This window comes from Malaya genurostris, chromosome 3 (assembly GCF_030247185.1).
Source record: "Malaya genurostris strain Urasoe2022 chromosome 3, Malgen_1.1, whole genome shotgun sequence".
Taxonomy (NCBI): Eukaryota; Metazoa; Arthropoda; class Insecta; order Diptera; family Culicidae; genus Malaya; species Malaya genurostris.
Genome location: NC_080572.1, coordinates 13,921,810 through 13,939,265, shown reverse-complemented (window position 1 = coordinate 13,939,265; position 17,456 = coordinate 13,921,810). Strand labels below are relative to the sequence as shown.

At 38.7% G+C, this 17,456-nt stretch overlaps 1 protein-coding gene across 6 annotated transcripts in view; it reads right to left on the bottom strand.

The window, feature by feature from the left end:
• Positions 1-2,040: 2,040 nt before the first annotated feature.
• LOC131433732 (uncharacterized) overlaps positions 2,041-17,456 on the bottom strand; it is a 45,494-nt gene continuing 30,078 nt past the window's right edge. For all 6 annotated transcript variants that reach the window (XM_058600304.1, XM_058600303.1, XM_058600305.1 and 3 more), the window contains one exon: positions 2,041-10,179. In XM_058600304.1, coding sequence (XP_058456287.1) covers positions 4,607-9,490 — 4,884 coding nt within the window. In that variant the 5' untranslated portion in view covers positions 9,491-10,179 and the 3' untranslated portion in view covers positions 2,041-4,606. The remainder of the gene's footprint in view (positions 10,180-17,456) is intronic.

Here is a 17,456-nt window from a genome sequence, read left to right as displayed (position 1 = left end):
GTTTTACGGAATTTAAAACTCGTCATCGGCGACATGAACGTTTGGCGGCGAATGCCAGTAATTGTTCGAAGAGAAGAATGCAGCAAGGGCGAGGATGCTGCAACATCGCACGAGAGCGAACGAGGTACGATACAGACAGATGCGGAACAATCAGAACTCGGTTTTCTGGAGAGCCACCAGGAAGACCGAAATCGCGAAGCTATGGAAAATCTGGACAACGCAAATGATACACGAAAGTTTTATGAGAAGATGAATCGCTCACGTAGAGGTCACACGCCACAGGCCGAAATGTGCAAATACACCAGTGGTAACCTTCTCACGAACGAACGTGCGGTGATCAACAGGTTGAATCAGGACTATGACGAAGGGGAAGACGCAAGACTATGGGAAGCGCAAGATTCAAAAAACGACACAGGAATCAATATGGAGCATGCTCAACTGATAACAGATTTCTAACACCTGATCTATCGGAGATAAGTGAGGGGACCGGTGAGCTGAGGAACAACAAAGTGGCGGGCAATGACCAATTGTCAGGCGAGCTGCTCAAACATGGTGGAGAGGCACTGGCTAGAGCGCTGCACTGGATGGTTCCTAAGATTTGGGAGAAGGAGATTCTACCGCAGAAATGGAAGAAAGGACTCGAAGAAGTGGTATGTCCGATCTACAAAAAAGGGGATAATTGAATTCCGCCTACAAGGTACTCTCCCAAATCCTTTGCCGTCGTCTCTCCAGTAACATTTTTTTTACACTAGCTTATTTAATTAATTAATTAGTTAATTAAAATTGAATTCCGCTTGACAGTTTTAAAATCGTTATGAAATTTTTACCTTGTATCAAGATTGTAATTTCAAGTACTCTACTACCTTTTTATTGCTGATGGAAAAGCATTCTGAATTCATTCAATGTATATAATGTCGATGGTGATCAGTCACGTACCCAGAGGGGGGGCCCGAGGGGCCCGGGCCCCTCCCGAAATCAAAAACAGATATATAATTATTTAGAATGTCTAAGACATGTGTTGCAGAAATAACAAGACAGTAAACGTAAAGAAATGTAATACAATAACAGTTCCAGTGTCTGTTAAAAGAACCCGTAAAAAGCACACCGAGAATTAGGTACATAAGCAATCTTCAGTAACATTATTTTTTATCTTTGGGCCCCTCCCGAAACGAAATCCTGGGTACGGGCCTGATGGTGATTAAGTTGCAACTAGTGTGCTTGAAAGCAAGTTATTTTTATGTTATGGAAAAATATGTTATTACTAACTAATCACAAATAAGCTAGTGTAACAAAAATTGTTACTTAGGTTCTTGAATCATATCCGACTGGGACAAGAAGAAGAGGAGCCCAGTGAACAAGGTGGAGGGCGATCTACGAAGCATCCGTACCTTGAGTGGCTGGCGACGAGCAGTGGAGACGTATGCTTTATATAGCAATAAACACCCCAGGACTATAGCTGTAAGCATTAACATACGCAGATCTGTAGAATATCTAGAAATCCATAAATTACAGAGTTCCGTAGATCTGATATCGATCGGAGTAAAGAGATTTTTTAAAAATGTATTCGTACTGGGGAACGGGAAGGTTTCCTGATAATCTCATTAACACCGGATTTATTTTATGTAAGAAATACCGAAACACTGTACGAGGAGCCTGCCGTTCTTGAGTGAACCAAAAAAGATTTATACTATGCTCTCAAACTGAGTTAAATGGAAATTACAATTCAACTCACGATATGCAGATCCCAGTGATCCAGTAGCAACAGCCAAACTAATAATTATACTCCCAAAGAATGCTAATTACTCTTCGATTTATCTTTGTTCGATTCCTTCCGATTTGTAGCCATCATTCGCTGATACCGTCAGAGGTGATTGACGAAGATTTGTGTGCTCGGCCGCACCTTGCTAACTGCTTCTTTTGCATATTAATAAGAACATATAGGTTTTTTTTATCGATGTTTTACGAAATTTCGGATACCATGAGAAGAAAACATTTTGCTTTCCAAATTTCGATCAAATTTATTCAACAAAAAAAATGGACTCTTCTTTTAAAATTCAATCCAGCTCGGAATATGATAAATAATGTTCTGTTTCAAATGAAACGCAATTTCCAGAAAAAATAGAATATAGGTATTAGTAACAAAGTTACCGTTGAACTTAAGGTACAGGTGGAATGTCCAAAAGAACTGAATCTTTCACAGTTTTGCTCGAATTGGAATGTGTTGTGCGTTTTTTTTCTCTTTTTTTTCTGATCCCTAAGAAGTCACCACCGGACCACCGTCTGCTCTCGATTGCACGATGCAAACGTTTCTTGTTGCACAAAGAAATTGTAATGTTGCGTTTTATCGTAAACTTGCCCATAAGGCAGTGTCGTTCTACTTCATTTGACAAGTCTCGACTCTGCTCATTAGTTTTTGCTGGCAGGTAGATGGTGACATCTGGCGGAATTTATTTTGTTTTTGCATATTTTTTACATAGTCTGTTTTCTTTTATTTATATAATCCTGCTTTTCTAAACGATAGACATTAAACAGAGACACCTGCATGACTTTAGCTGTATAAAGGTTTCTTTTGTTTACAGATGTGTTGGCTTTCTGTTCTAGCTCGAAATTTGATGTGATGAAACATGTGTTTGTTTATTTTTTCAATCTATGTTGTCTTGTTTCCGCTGTTGTTCTACTAATTTTGCTCATTTATGTCAGTCTGATTTTCGTTTCACGGTAAATTTTATATTGAACTGCACATTTGTTCATTTTCTTTCACTTAGTTTTGCTGACAGAGGCTGTTGTCACTTTTCCACCGTCTATCACCACTGATTGCTACTTGTTGTTCTTGTCGTGATGCTACAATGATGCATTGAAATTTATTATGTTATAATAAATTTGGTGCATGCATAACAAGTGTCTACCTAATAAATAACTTATGTTTTATAGTTTGCTCATCGCCCGGAACTGCTACGCAAACGGTTCGGCCCACTTTAGAATCGTTCTTCACCAGGATGGTGCTAGTTTTTATTTCTATATGAAAATGCGAGGCTTTTTTTATCATGTGTCGTTAGTAACAGGTGGGAACTTCACCGGAAGCGGCACGAGATCCGCTTGCGAACGTCCAGACGAATAGTGTATGCGAGGTTTCGTTACTTAAAGGTACGATAAAATGTGTTTTTTCATATTTTCTTATGTGATGCTCTAGTTTTTTTTGTTTAGTCTTACACTAGAAAATTCTTACTGTTAGGAGTTCTACAATTTACTCAAAGAAATGATAATTATTTTGCCCTAGATTTCAGTTTTGTGACACTGTTTTGAAACAACACTGTCTCAAATTTGTTGCGCAAAATCACACACTTTTACACAGTAAATCACGATTCTAAATTTGTCTGCTTGTAGTTATACTCTCTAAAAATTAAAAAAATGCTGCAAAATGTCTTCTTATTACATTGATTGCGCCATTTTTTTTGGCAACATGGCCTTCTATTGTGGAAATATGCAGCTACCAGTTTAGAACGTTATATACGAATACTAGTAATAACGAATAAGATATAAATTTGAGAGTGTAAGATAGTCTTATTTCACTGGATGAGATTGAAAGTCTTTCGGCAAACATTCCCTGATACTTGTTGAGTCCCTCCGAAAATGATTGGGAATGGAACAAAAATAAGCACAGTGGTTCCGAAGCGGTATTTGCCAAGACACAACATGTTTCCTTCAACATAATTGCTTCTAGGGTTTAACGTGTTCGGCAAAGTTTATTGGCCGATATTCTTACAATATTCAAATTAAAAATGGTTTCCTGCCGAATTCTTTTCATTGCTTCTGTTATGAAGGTCTATCAAAAAAATAAACAGATAAAATTTCAAATCTCCCAACCATAGAAACTCCCCGAGTTTCAATGCCGTAGAAGATCGGTCATGAACATAACTTTCTTGAATACCATTTTGGAGCCACTGTGGAATGGAATCATGGGATAATGGCACTCATTACAAACGCACATCCCACACTGACTAGAACGTGGAGGTTTGCCGTTGGATGTTCAGCGGAACAAATAAAGATCTGCGATGTTGAGCAGCTCTCGTTCGGCCCAAATTCTGAAGCAGAATCGACTCGGTTTTCTGTAATGCTAAGTGGGTAAAGCTATTGCAGCGCATGGATTTTGGATTCGAGAAGTGTGTAAAAAATATCTAAATGTAAAGATACTTCAGGAGCAGTTCGGTTTACCGGAATGCTCTGAAGGATACAGTCGGTGGAATCCTGCGACACGTTGCGATAGTTTTACAGTAGGAGGAACTTTCGGTCAAAATCGAACAAATCTTGCTCCAGAAGGGCTGACATGAGTGCAAGCTCGTAGGGCAGAATAATGCTAGTTCGCACGAGGTAGACGACTTCCGTACAGAAGCTGGGAAACTAGCGAGCTTTCCTTCGCGTAGCGGCACACGGTGCTGATCAACCGAGGAGTTACTCTTAAACACTATCCATTGCAATATTTTCTTTATGATTGCGAGTTACCCAACACAAGATAACGATTGTAATAGTACGAAAATCGTCCACCTGGGACTTTAACCAGCTAAGAAAATGGATAGTTCACTGGGAATGTAAGCACTGGTAATGTTCCTCATATTATCCCCGACGGATCAAAGTACCGCTGGGGTGTAATTTGGGACTTTTTTCTCTTTTTGCCACGCAAAAATTCGGCCACGTCAAAATTTTTACACTCGTTAGCAATCGCCAGAGGCGTTCGATTGTTGGAGTCTTGTTGTTCCGTTTGTAGCCGACACCAATCCACTAAAAACTGTACGATTTGTAGGTTGTTTGTATAGCATGCCTTATGCAGTAAGTTCTGCTGATTCCGACTATCTCGAACGTTTGGATCGTACTGCAACTGGAGAATCATGAATTCCAGTAGCCCATAGTTATCGGCAAACATGTGAATCGTGGGTATCTTTGACATTTGCTCGATTTCCGCCAGATGGATCTTGAGCAGTTCGATATTCGCCCCTGCTCCGATCAGCAGCTTCATAATGTCTAGATTGCGCGAATACATAGCCTGCATCAACGGGGTCAGTCCAGATGAGTTCCGTTCGTCGATCGCTGCGTACTTCAAAATTAGCATTCGTGCAGCGATTATGTTGCAATGTTTTGCAGCCACATGTAGTGGTGTATCCCCAAACTTGGTAATGGCGTTGATCTCCGATCCACTTTCAATCAGAAATGCTGCAATTTCGTTACAACCTATCGCGATAGCGACGTGCAATGCCGAGCTGTCGTATGGATCCGTATATTTCAGACACATTCTGTTACTCTCCACCAGATATTTCACGAGCTCCACTGATTGGGCGTAGACCGCCTTGATCAAACAAAGCGGTTCCGTATTCAAGCTGTATCCAATGTTGCTCATTAGCTTAAGCATACGAATGTTTTTCCTTTCAACAACCATCGTTAACGGAAGTTGTGGAAGAGAGCTTTTCTGATGGCGAATGTTGTATTTGATTAGCAATTTGAGCATTTTGACACTATTCCGTACGATGGCCCATTCGAGTGCGCTCAAACCGCACTGATCGGGAACTGAAACTGATGCTTTTCGCTGTAGTAACAGTTCAACGATTGAGTAACGATTGTCACTGACAGCGATGTGTAGCGCTGTTTTCAAATAACAGTTCTGCTGGTTCAAATTATCTTGAACGTACTTGCAATGATTGCTAATCAAATATCTCAGTATGTCTTCCTGAGCATGAATTGCACACAGGTGAATCAAAGTGTTGTGCTCATGATCCATTTTGACCGTTAAACTGATTTGTCGAATTTCCAATAAAAATTTCAACGCATCAAGATTACCACATTTAATTGCTTCATTAACAAGATTCAGTTTTTCCAAACCAACATTTATCTCATCGCTGATAAGTGCAGGTATAAGTTCGTTCTCGTTGTATTGTATGGCGTAGGTTAACGGCAAGTAGTTTTGCTCGTTACCAACGTTGATTTGAACGTTCTGTTTCACAAGTATTCGTACGATATCGTTCAACCCTAAACTGCAAGCCCGATGCAGAGCAGTAGTACCATCCGCATTGCACTGATTTACATCGACACCCTGTTTGATTAGTTTCCTGACCGCCTGGGCATCACCCTTTTGAATGCACTGATTCAGTATCGTTACACCGCTCTCGTCGTGACAGTTCCAACTGATGTCTTTCATCTGCTTTGCAATTTTGTCGATGAACTCGCAATTAATGTACTTGGCTATTTTGGATAAGTTTATACTAAGTTCGAACTTTTTCACGTTGTCCAGGAAGATTTCATAGGCTCGAAAATACAATGCCATGTATAGGATCGTTGCCTGTCGCTCATGTAGTCCCGTCAAATTGACGTGAGCATCGACGAACAGCGATCCGAAACTTCGTACTAGCAGATATTGGAAAAACTGTTGCTTTTCGTACGATATGGCTTGAACGTCGTCCACCAGGAAGTCGATCATTGCCTTCAGATTGCTTTTAATCGTGTAGTCAATAATCTCATACTCGGCAATCGGAGCTTGCTCCTGCAGTGCACCCAACCTCATCCCCCGAATATCGGCGTAATCCGGTGTCAGTGCCTGCAGCAACTTCAAATCTATATTCTCGACTGATTTGAATAGGCGTTCCTGCTGTTCAACCCAACTCCACTTCATCTTGTAGCTATTGATGAGATTCTCGTTGATTGTAGCCAAATCGTTAACGTTTACCTTGAGATTATTGGCTGGCTGGTACAGCTTAAAGTCATTACTCTTGAAGATCAGCCCATTTAGGAAGACCTTTACCTTGGTGCTATGTGTTAACGTAAGCATATCGTAGGTCAGCGGATCGTGCAGTAAATACTCACGCAAATTCCTTCCACTGATAATCGACGACTGCAGCTTCAGTACGTACGAGTTGTCCTGGAACACATTCAGATCGGTTAGAATTTCACAGATCTCAAGCAGACAGAATTCCAGCGCAAATTCCACGTGAGGCGCAGCTTCGTTGATGAATTGAGTTACTTCGTTGAAGTCACTGCACGGTAAGAACTGTCCAATCAGTTTCAGTTTGCTGTCCAAATACGACTGAAACTCGTCACGATCCATCCGCTTGTTGCGTTTAATAATGGCGTCATTGATTTGGCGATTGGTAGTTTTCATGAACATCGTCATCACAGCGTACTTTTTGTCCAAGTTGAAACAATTGTTGTAGTAGTTGATCGCAAGTTGTTCATGAAGCACTGCGAATTCAAGTGAACTAAGGTTAGGCAGGTTGAACTTTTTCAGGATGTCGTTGGTGTAGTTTTGATGTATGAGACTGTCATATGTCCGTTCTCTCTGCGGTAGGAAGTGATCGGTGGCAAAATAGCGCTCCACGTTCAGTATGTGGATCATAGTGATGAAGTTTTTCAACACGCGTTCATCCATTTGATACTGGTACAGATAGTTGGTGAACAGATGCAGCATCTCCTGTAAAACAATGTTTACACTAACCAACTGACAGTCATTGCTGATGTCATATTTTGGGTACTTCTCGTTCAAAAAGGTTTGGATAATTCGTTTTATTTTAGTCATATCCTGATTGGCTGTGCCCAATAGCATACTGGTGCTGAAATTGGCACTGACGGTGGACAGCAAACGGTTACCTTCCCGTAGCAACATCTCATACCGATGTGCTAGCGGTTGATGAATACATCTTAGCAGATCACTGATCTTATCATCATGCTGCTGATTGAAGGTCTCCTGCATTTCCTCCACCGCTCGTATACAGTCTTCAAGCTCAAAATACAGATCATCGAGAGTATGATTCTCAAAGTACAATCGATTGGTTTCACCCACGTACTGGTTGTATGTTTTCACCTGAACGTGATCCTTCAGTTGATACACATTCCCCAAGTAGCATTTGTATGCTTCTAACATCTTCAAGTCAAATATGTACGAGAAGTAGCGCCGTACGGACTTGAGGCTACATTGCACTTCAGCAAACGGCATCAGTCGACTCTCCAGCTTATCGGAGCAGAGTTTGTACAGTGAAACATTCGGCGTGTAGTAATCTCTCAATTCAATATCCAAATTGAGCGGTAGAATCTTGTTGATCACGTAGTCTAGCTTTCGTTGGATTCGTGGGCTGTATTTTGTATTGGTGCTAGAATCCGCTAGAACTTGCAGGGTTCTCTTTATAGCCAGTACGCTGGAAACCTGGTACTGAGGCAACTGTACCCTGGAAATCCCATCCAAGTAACGTAAAATTTTTTTAATCGCATACAGCTGTGCTAGGTGATCGGCCGTTTTTCTCAATCGTTTGAACACAACATAGTTCTTCCGAGACACCGATCGAGTCAGATTGAGAAACTCTTTCGTTTTCATCTCCGCCCGAATCATTTCCAGTTCCGTTTTGGACAAATTGTTGATCAACCGTGCCTGAATTGCATTCAGTTCCGGATTGGCTTTGAGTCTCGCTTTAACATAGTAAACGAGCTTCTTTTTCAGTGGACACTTCTTCTTCCAATGCGCATTGATGGCCTTCGTCGATTTAGCGGGTGCCGCATTTCGAATGCAGTTGATCAGATGTAGGAACAGATCATTGGTCCACTTTTGTTGGCTGCGATTCTCTTTGTCCAGCAGATCTTTTTTAATTTTATCCAATTCATCGCAAACAGCCGTCAGAAAAAGCAGTAGCTGCTTTTTATTGATGATCAATTTGTAGATTTCGTAATCTGGATTTTTCTTGAAGATGGCTAGAAATATCGCCAGACAACGCTCGGTTTCTACCATCGGAAGATGGGAGAACTCATGTTTATCTTTTATGAAAAACAAATTGTCGTAGATGATCTTGATTGCCAGTAAAAACTTGTCGTCGAAGTCGTTCAGGTTATTGGTGGCATACAGTCCGGTTAGATATCGTGTATACTCGACAATCAAGTCAATCCGATTTTCGTGTTCTTTGTCAAATTTTAACCGATCTGGCTTCTGGCTTGGTGGATGATGATATGCGTAGCTATAGTTGAGCAGTTGGTATTCGAGAAAGTTCTCCATGTTCTTCGAAATCTGAACGTTCTTCACGTATAGCTCGTGCCAAACGCTAGACAAAAAATGAATCTGCTGGTGGACGTCAAAATTTTTTAACTCGAGAAATAACTGAAGCAGCGGTACCGACCCACGTCGAATCAATCGATAGAAACATCGATAATCCGACAGATTTCGAAACTCTATCGCAAGCATAAATTTCGTCACATCCAGAAAATTGAGATTGATAGCCAATTCCGAAGCGGTTAGATTCATCGAATTCCGAAGATCACAATCCGCGCCGGATTCGATAAGGAATTGAATAATTTCGTTGCGATTCTGCTGAGCAATGATCGATAAGTGCAGCGGGGTGTTGAGATCTTCCGGAGTCTGATAATCAAGCACAATATCTTTGAATTTGGACTTGATTTTAGCGACATCGCCCTCGACGACGAGTTTACAAAATTCGCCTGCATATTTGCTGACATACGTGCCTTGTGACATTTTCTGTGTTTTGCGAGAAATCTATAACGTAAAACTAGTAATATTATGCAATGCTTAAAAGCTATCTTCCTTCTTGTGTGCTTTCTTTCTTATATTTTTGTTGTTGAACCGCGAGGTGTTGGAATGTGTTACAATCACAGATGGTGAAGAAAACTTGCGTTTCCTCTGTGCGCTTCCTTCAGCTGTTCATGGTGGCACGATCGTTCGACGCTATTCTTACCCGGAACGATCGGGGATGAGCTTGCTGCTGCTGCTTTAGCTGAAGGTACGAAACCACTTTCGGAGGTCGTCGCTTCATGTCGAAAGCCGTGTTTTGACGGACTCAACAAGCGCAAAGGTGTCGATCGACCTCATCAGCTCGGCACACTCCCGATTGGGGCACTCCTCCTCCCTCCGTCACGAGAAAAATGAAGCAAAAAAGCGACCAGTCAGAATAAACGACGCGGAGGTCCGTTAATTAATTTGGTATCTTTCGGACTTCGCGCGCTGTCCTATCGATCTGCTTGAGTGCGATCCAACCAGGTTTGTGGTTAGCATGGAGGGCAGCACGGAGGTCTTGTTGTGGAACTGGTTTTTTTCGTGTTGATTTCAGTGCTGCTTCTGCTCACACAATCAATGATGACGATGGGTCGTACAAATTAGTGATCAACCGCTTGTTTGTGCTCCTCGTTTTAGGCAAAGGTTGTTATCTAGAAAAAGAGAAAGAAAGTGGATAGAGCATTAGACATCGTGTTAACTCATGGAATAACGGAGTTTGACGATTCAGAATTGTCGAAATATTTTAGTTATTGTTAAGAGACTTTAACATTATAAGTTAAACTATCCAGATCAGGAGTGGATCGTCGGTTTTGGTTTAAATGGTCGTGAATTATGACATCAAATTGTCTAATGAATTTTATCAATTCGATCGATCTTATCCTGGGCATTAATGATAGAAATTCAATTCAAATTTGGTAGTTTCAATCACTACTAGCTTATAATTTTTCTTAATATCGATTGCAATTCTCAATTCATTTTGCAGTTACTCATTCAGCATAGTCATTTAGAAACTACACTCTTAGAAAAAAGATATTTACGCTTGAAATAAATTCAAGCATGCCATAATTTCTTCGGAGATGGTACAATATTACAACTATTAACATGTTAAAAATATTTTTTGTATCTGATATTGAATTGTAAATTTTAGTAAATTACGACGCTTTGTTTATGAGCATATATGAAGACGCAAATTTACATGATTTTTTTCTAAGTGTGTAATGTTCGAAAAGCACTAGCTTTACATATGAACATATTCAGTATACAGATCAGGAATGCTTAGATGTTTAGAACATTAGAAATTATCAAAAGCGTACTTCTCGACTACGTTACCGATTGAGGGACATAATAATATTTAGAAATGTGCAATTATAATAAACAATACACTCAAGTCTTTTTGTGCAGAGGATCATTAAAATCTGCATAATTTCGGAAATTCGTATAAAATAATCGCATATTTTTTAAACGCCGCATAAAAACCACAAAACTAAGAAAGAAAATTCGTCTTGCTAGATATCTTTAAAATTCATGAAATGTCGAGATCTGCTGTTATCTCGAAAAAAATTGTTTTAAAAAAAGGGTCTAAAACTTTCTAGGTCAGACCTCTTAAAAAGACATAAAACGTTGAGGTATGGTGCTATCACGAGAATAAATTTGTTTTCGTAAAAAATTGAGATTCTCTGGGACACTACTGACTTAATTTTCTCGATCACCAGATCTCGACGTTTCGTGCATTTCTCAGATAAAACAAGACGCACAACTTCGAAAATTTGCTTAAAACCCGAATAAATTTGAAAATTCGTTTAAAAATGTGCTTAATCCACCTAGCAGTGATTAGTTTTTTTATCAATCCACATGTGTTTTTTGCAAGAATATTATTTGGTGTTTTAGTTATCATGGTATTATTTTAATGACCGTCTTTTTAAGCGGCAATTAGAAATTTTAATCACTCATTACCCTGCACTGTCGAAATTTGCAAATCGGATCGAATTCAAATCTAAACGTGTGACAATCGATTGAACATTCCATGAGATGACGAAGTAAGTTCCACTTTAGAGTTTACGGTTATTTACGGTACTTCTATAGCCGGTATTCAGAAACCAGCATAATCTAAAAGGATTCGTATAGCCATAAATTAATATGACGAATGAATTGCAATAGTTTTGAGTCCAACGTTGAAGCTCTTTTGGGATGGTAATCTTCTATATCGGTTTGAATTTTGAAAACTCATCACCCTGTAATTCCCGAATCGGAAGTCAGAATTGGATAAAATTCATTAAGTTTGTATGGGACCATAAATTCATTATTTGAATTTTTGGTTTTTGAAATTCGATTTGGCCTTTTTTGAGAAAACGATTGATTTTTGAGAAACGATTCGATACTGGAACCAGAATTCGAGAATCGGTGTAGCCGAAGTCAGTTAAATTCACCTGAGAAGCTGATTCAAAATGTTTAAAAATTAGTGTAGACATCTTTGAGAAATCGTAGCGCGAATTAAATTTCTGAATACCTTCCGAATCGAAAACTGAATACCACTAAAACTGAAATAAGTTTATTTGGTTATCGACTAGCCAAATCTGCAAACCCGATAAGCCTGATTCATTTATGTGAAATAGACATTTTTTTATATAAATCACCATGTATTCCCTAAACTTTTCATTTGAATCTTAGATCGGTTCAGCCATCTACGAGAAAAATGAGTTGCATTTAAATTATTTGTCACACACGTATTTGCTGATCTCGACGAACTGATTCGAATGGTATATGGGTGCTATGTTCTTCCAGCATTTATTGCTGTTAGTAGTTTAAATAAATATAATTATGGAATTACTTTCAACTTGAAAATGCTCATTAATAGAGTCTGAGTGTTTAGTAGAATATTTATGATAGAATACAAATTTTTTAACCGTTGAATTCTACTATAAGTATATCACGCCACTATACAAATTCAGTATGTATCACAACAACACTTTTAAAAACATGTTTAAAAGACGTATTTCGAATGCTACTCACATTCGTATTTCGAATGCTACTTACGTTCTTCATCAGTGTATCAGGTTTGCTGCCATCATGCTGGTTTACATGTCATATTCGAACGATTATGTTGCCAAAAATGAACCATGGTAAAATCGGTCCGAGGCAAAAAGTCATGAAAAAGATGCTGTACACAGTCTTTTTGGTACTTAGAAAAAATTGTATGTTACAGTATGAAAAATCGTGTTTCACGTTGCTCCCATGCATTGCTTTGTCATCAAATGCTCAAAACTCTTATTGCTGGAATAGAGGGAAAAGTCGTTTACACAAAAATTCCATTGACATTTGGAAGATGCAGCAATTCAAACCTTAGAATTACTAACAATATTATGCCTATTGTACAAGGTGGGTTGAAAAGTTACTTGGGAACGAAAAAAAAAGTTTTAAGGTTCTGCTTTTCTCTCTCCGGTTCCTGAATGACAAAAATAACAATATGTGCATGAACTATTTTCAGAAATGGCAGAGATAGTTTATAAACTGGGATTCAAATCAAAGGTCCTAAGATTCCATTCAAAATTTCTGAATTTCATTTTGATCCAACTTTCGGCTCTGGAATTACAGAGTGATTAACGTAAAAATTACGATTTCAAAATGTTTTCGTAAATGACCAAGAGAGCATTTGTTTTCAGAAATGACTAAGAGCTACAATTTCCTTAAAATTGTTCATAAATTTCTCTAGTTTGTAGATCTTGTTAGCAGATGACCAAATTCTTTCACTTCACTTATACTCATCTCCAGATTCTGGTTCCGGAAGCACCAGAAAACTTTTAAATGAACTTTTATTTGAATTTCTCAGAAACGGTGTATCCGATTTTCACAGACTTAGCGTAAAATGGAAGGTCTTATACGTAGGTTGTTATGTATTTAGTCTTAGTAATCGGTGGATTTGACGTTTCCATCATAAAGTTTGACATTTTTTACCATTAACATCTTCAGAACATTCTGTCATTTGAGCGCTTTTTGTTTTGTTTACTGTGAGTTGAAAATTTTACCAAGACAAGAGTGCTTCAATCAACTTAGTTCGACTTTTGGTAGTGAAAATCATCCTATGCGGCTGTAAAAAAAACATCGATGCTGTGAAAAATCTGATAATGGAAGATCGCCATGTGACGTACCGTGAAATGGAGGCAGCCTTGGGCATTAGTGTGAAAAGCTTATATGTTATTTTGTTGATTGGTACAAAAGATATGTTATTTGTTGATTGATACAAAGAAATCCTTAAAAAATTGAATCCTTGTGCTTAAAATTTTGTGTATACCATCTACACAAGTGACGAAACATGGATTTACTGTATGGGTATTCCAAGAAGAACCAAATCCAACAAAAGTTGTTCGTGCTCGGAGCACTTTAAAGAAAATAGTCAATTGTTTTTTCGGTATAAACGGAAATATCGTTACAATTGCTTTAGAGGATCTTAAGACCGTCAATTATGATTGGAATACCACCATTTGTTTGCTAGAGGTTTTTCGTGAAATAAGGAAAATAAACGCAAGATGTAAAACCATGCTTCATCACGAAATATTTGAGCACCCAAAACGTCCAATTGATGGGCCATCCACCGCATAGTCCTGACTTGGTACCTAACGACTTCAATTTGTTCCCTTCCGTGAAGAATAAACCGCGTGAAGAGCGATTCAATACTTCTGGAGAAGCTGTTGAAGCATTCAAAAATCATGTTTTGGGGTATCTCAAGAAGAGTGGAAAAAATGTTATGAAAATTGGTTCAAGCGTATGCAAAGATGTCGTATGTTCGAGTCCCGACCTGGAAGGATTCGTAGTGTCAGCAGGGCTTGCAAATTGAAGCAACGAATATGAACAAAAGGGTTTCACCATCCGTGCTATTCACACACATTCGTATGTCAGGTAGAATTCACAGCGCAACCCAAGCAAGGAGAGCTGCTTCGTTGGTTCATTAGTTCATGAATATGCCCGCTTGCTGAGACCTATGCTTCATGAGGTTAGCATTTGATGAATAGTTCTCATATTGTAGATGCCTACGAGGAAACGAGATTCATAACTTTTAGTTCCAATGAATATTAATTCAAAGAACATTGCTTTTAGTATTTCTAGGATATATAGACAGTGTAAACTGCCAAGAAACAAATTGATCGTTTTGAAAATGGGCTCAAATGCAAAATTTCTGCTATAAAATGTTTAAAGTATGTTTGATTAAAGTATGTGATCAAATTTGGTCTTGGAATGCGAACATTATGTTAAAAATGATTTCTGTAAACCTAAACTTTAAAAATAAACCGTAAAATTTGCCTACATGACTTTGCTTCGCGTCTTGTAGCACGCCGTGAAGTAAGGTCTTCTTTCTCGTACAATACTAACGAGAGCGAACCCTTCATTTCATTACATTGTCATGGATTGCTTAGTTCATGTGTTAACTGAAACTGAGAGCACAGACAATTTACTTGACAAGGGGAATTGGTCTGCTTAGTAGCATATACTCTCACGCATCCAGTTTCTCTCTAATATAGGTCTCTCATTCAGCTATGTCAAGCAAGTGTTCACAGCAGATGTTTTTTGTTGCTTCGTTCGTTTGAGGATTCACAAAACAAGCCCTGAGTGTGAGTAGAACCGTAGCACCAGCCCTGCACACTCTTAATCCGCTGCGAAGTCTGTTAAAACAGAAGGTCAAATTTCACTACAGGAATGTAATACCAAGGCTTTGCTTTGTATGCAACGATGTATTGATCATCTAGTGGGAATATGTTGAAAAACATTAAAACCATTTCTGATCAAATATAATACTGTTCTCATTTTAATATCTGATAAAAGTGAGTAAGATCCATTTTCGAGCATAGTGACGGTGTACAACATTTAACACACTAACCTATAAGTCCGGAACCGGAAGTCGGATCGGGATGAAATTTAGGATTTTCATATGGGACCAAAGAACTTTCATTTGAACCTAAGTTTGTGGAAATCGGTCAAACCATCGCTGAGAAAAGTGAGTGAGATCAATTTTAGAATATATGACCACTATTTTCGGTGCTTCCGGAACCGAAAACCGGGAACTAGGATAGTCGGAATCGATTTGCTTAGCTACTGCTATTAGCTACCGACTGGTATGATTTTGAGTCCAGTTTAGAAATTTCCTTACGGTTTTTCTTTCACCGCTTTAAGTGATTGTGTACAATATTTAACACACTTTATCCTATAAGTCCGGAACCGGAAGTCGGATCCGGATGAAAATCAGGAATTCCGTATAGAAACACGAGATCTTTCATTTGAATCCTAGTGTGTCATAATCGGTTAAGCCATCTCCGAGATTATTTGACACATACATACACATACACATACACATAGATACATTGCTCAGCTCGATGAACTGAGTGGAATTCTATATGAGAGAGGCAAAACACGTATATGGAACTCGAATTTTCACAAACTTAAATTCTAACTTACAGGTTTCAAAGGGCTCAAACAAAACTCCTCCCAATTCCTAATTCCCGATCCGAAATTATACGGTGATGAATTTCAAACCGTTGTTCTTAATGGCTGTGTAAAAATTCAAAATATTCTAAATTGGCCCGAAAGAACCGCCTTTGGATATACCTATCCCCGAGCTGACTAATATGATCTGAGAAGTGAGTGATATAAGGCATACATCATTACACCACAAGGTGGATTATAATTGTTTTTAATTGATTGAAAAAAGTGCGCTTTTAGGCAAGGATGGCTTTTATCGTATCAAAGAACGTTCACTGGCAACTCTTCAACGATTGAATCAGTGCCATCAAAGAGAGTTGGAAATCATCGCAACAACAAAAACCCGGCATGGTTCATTTAACATAGAATCGACACCAGTGCGAGAGCGAATTTCTCTCGATGACATTTCTGAGAATCAAAGGTTAGCACGCTGCTGTGGGGATCCTCTCTGAAGCAACAAACGGTCGCTTATTCTCTTTCGCGATCCGATTCTATACAGGCATTTTTTTTTTATTCAAGGCTATACAGGCAGTTGATAATTGCGATAGAATCATTTTACTATTGCCGCTTAATCTAACTATGTGCATATAACCTTCGTATAAGTTGTGTCTATGAAAATGTATGTGAATGCTCCACACAAGGGTTTTGAAATATTGCAACTTAGTATGAGAATCATCAAGTTGAATCATCGACTCGATTTTCTGCGATAATTGTCAACTTGCGATTCTCTCTTGGCCACACAACAACGATCATTATCAGACTGTAATTTTTTTTAAGGGCCGTGATATACTCAGAGTATGAAGTGGAGCGAAGGAATGTAGAAAAATTCTCTCGCGGTTCATGCATTGAGAGACTCGAGTTCTTGTAGCATCTTCTACCGGATTGAAAATGTTGTATACAATATAGATAGCAATATAGCAGCTTCTGTCAAATTTTCGGCAATCACCAACCCTGCTTTAAGGTTTCCACTATTCCTTTTTACTTTTCGATCGCACATTCTTATATTGAGGCGTTGAACAGTGTTGGAAGCAAATCATTTCACCAAGCTAAATTTTTTAACATTCATTTTCCGGACATTATTCTTAAATTGATGATCAATAGATCCAAACTCCTATTCTTAACTGATAATCCGGTATTTCAAAAATTACTTATGGTTTCTTTTGCCGAGCAAACAGTAAAACAATTGCGGACAATCTCAATCATAACTGACATTTGTCGAATTTGGAATTATTGAGAATCACAATAATGTGTTAAAATGTGTTTTGCCAATACTGTTACCGAGCATGATGTTAAGTGTAGTATTAAAATGTGTAGAGTTCAATTATTCCTAAAATATCGACAAAGGGATGGTTCAGGGGACTGGATGTGAGTAGGGACTTCATTCGTGTGATGTCCAGACTCATGTCCAATCACCACACGTTAGATGCACATTCCCTTCGAATTGGACTTTCCGAGGCTA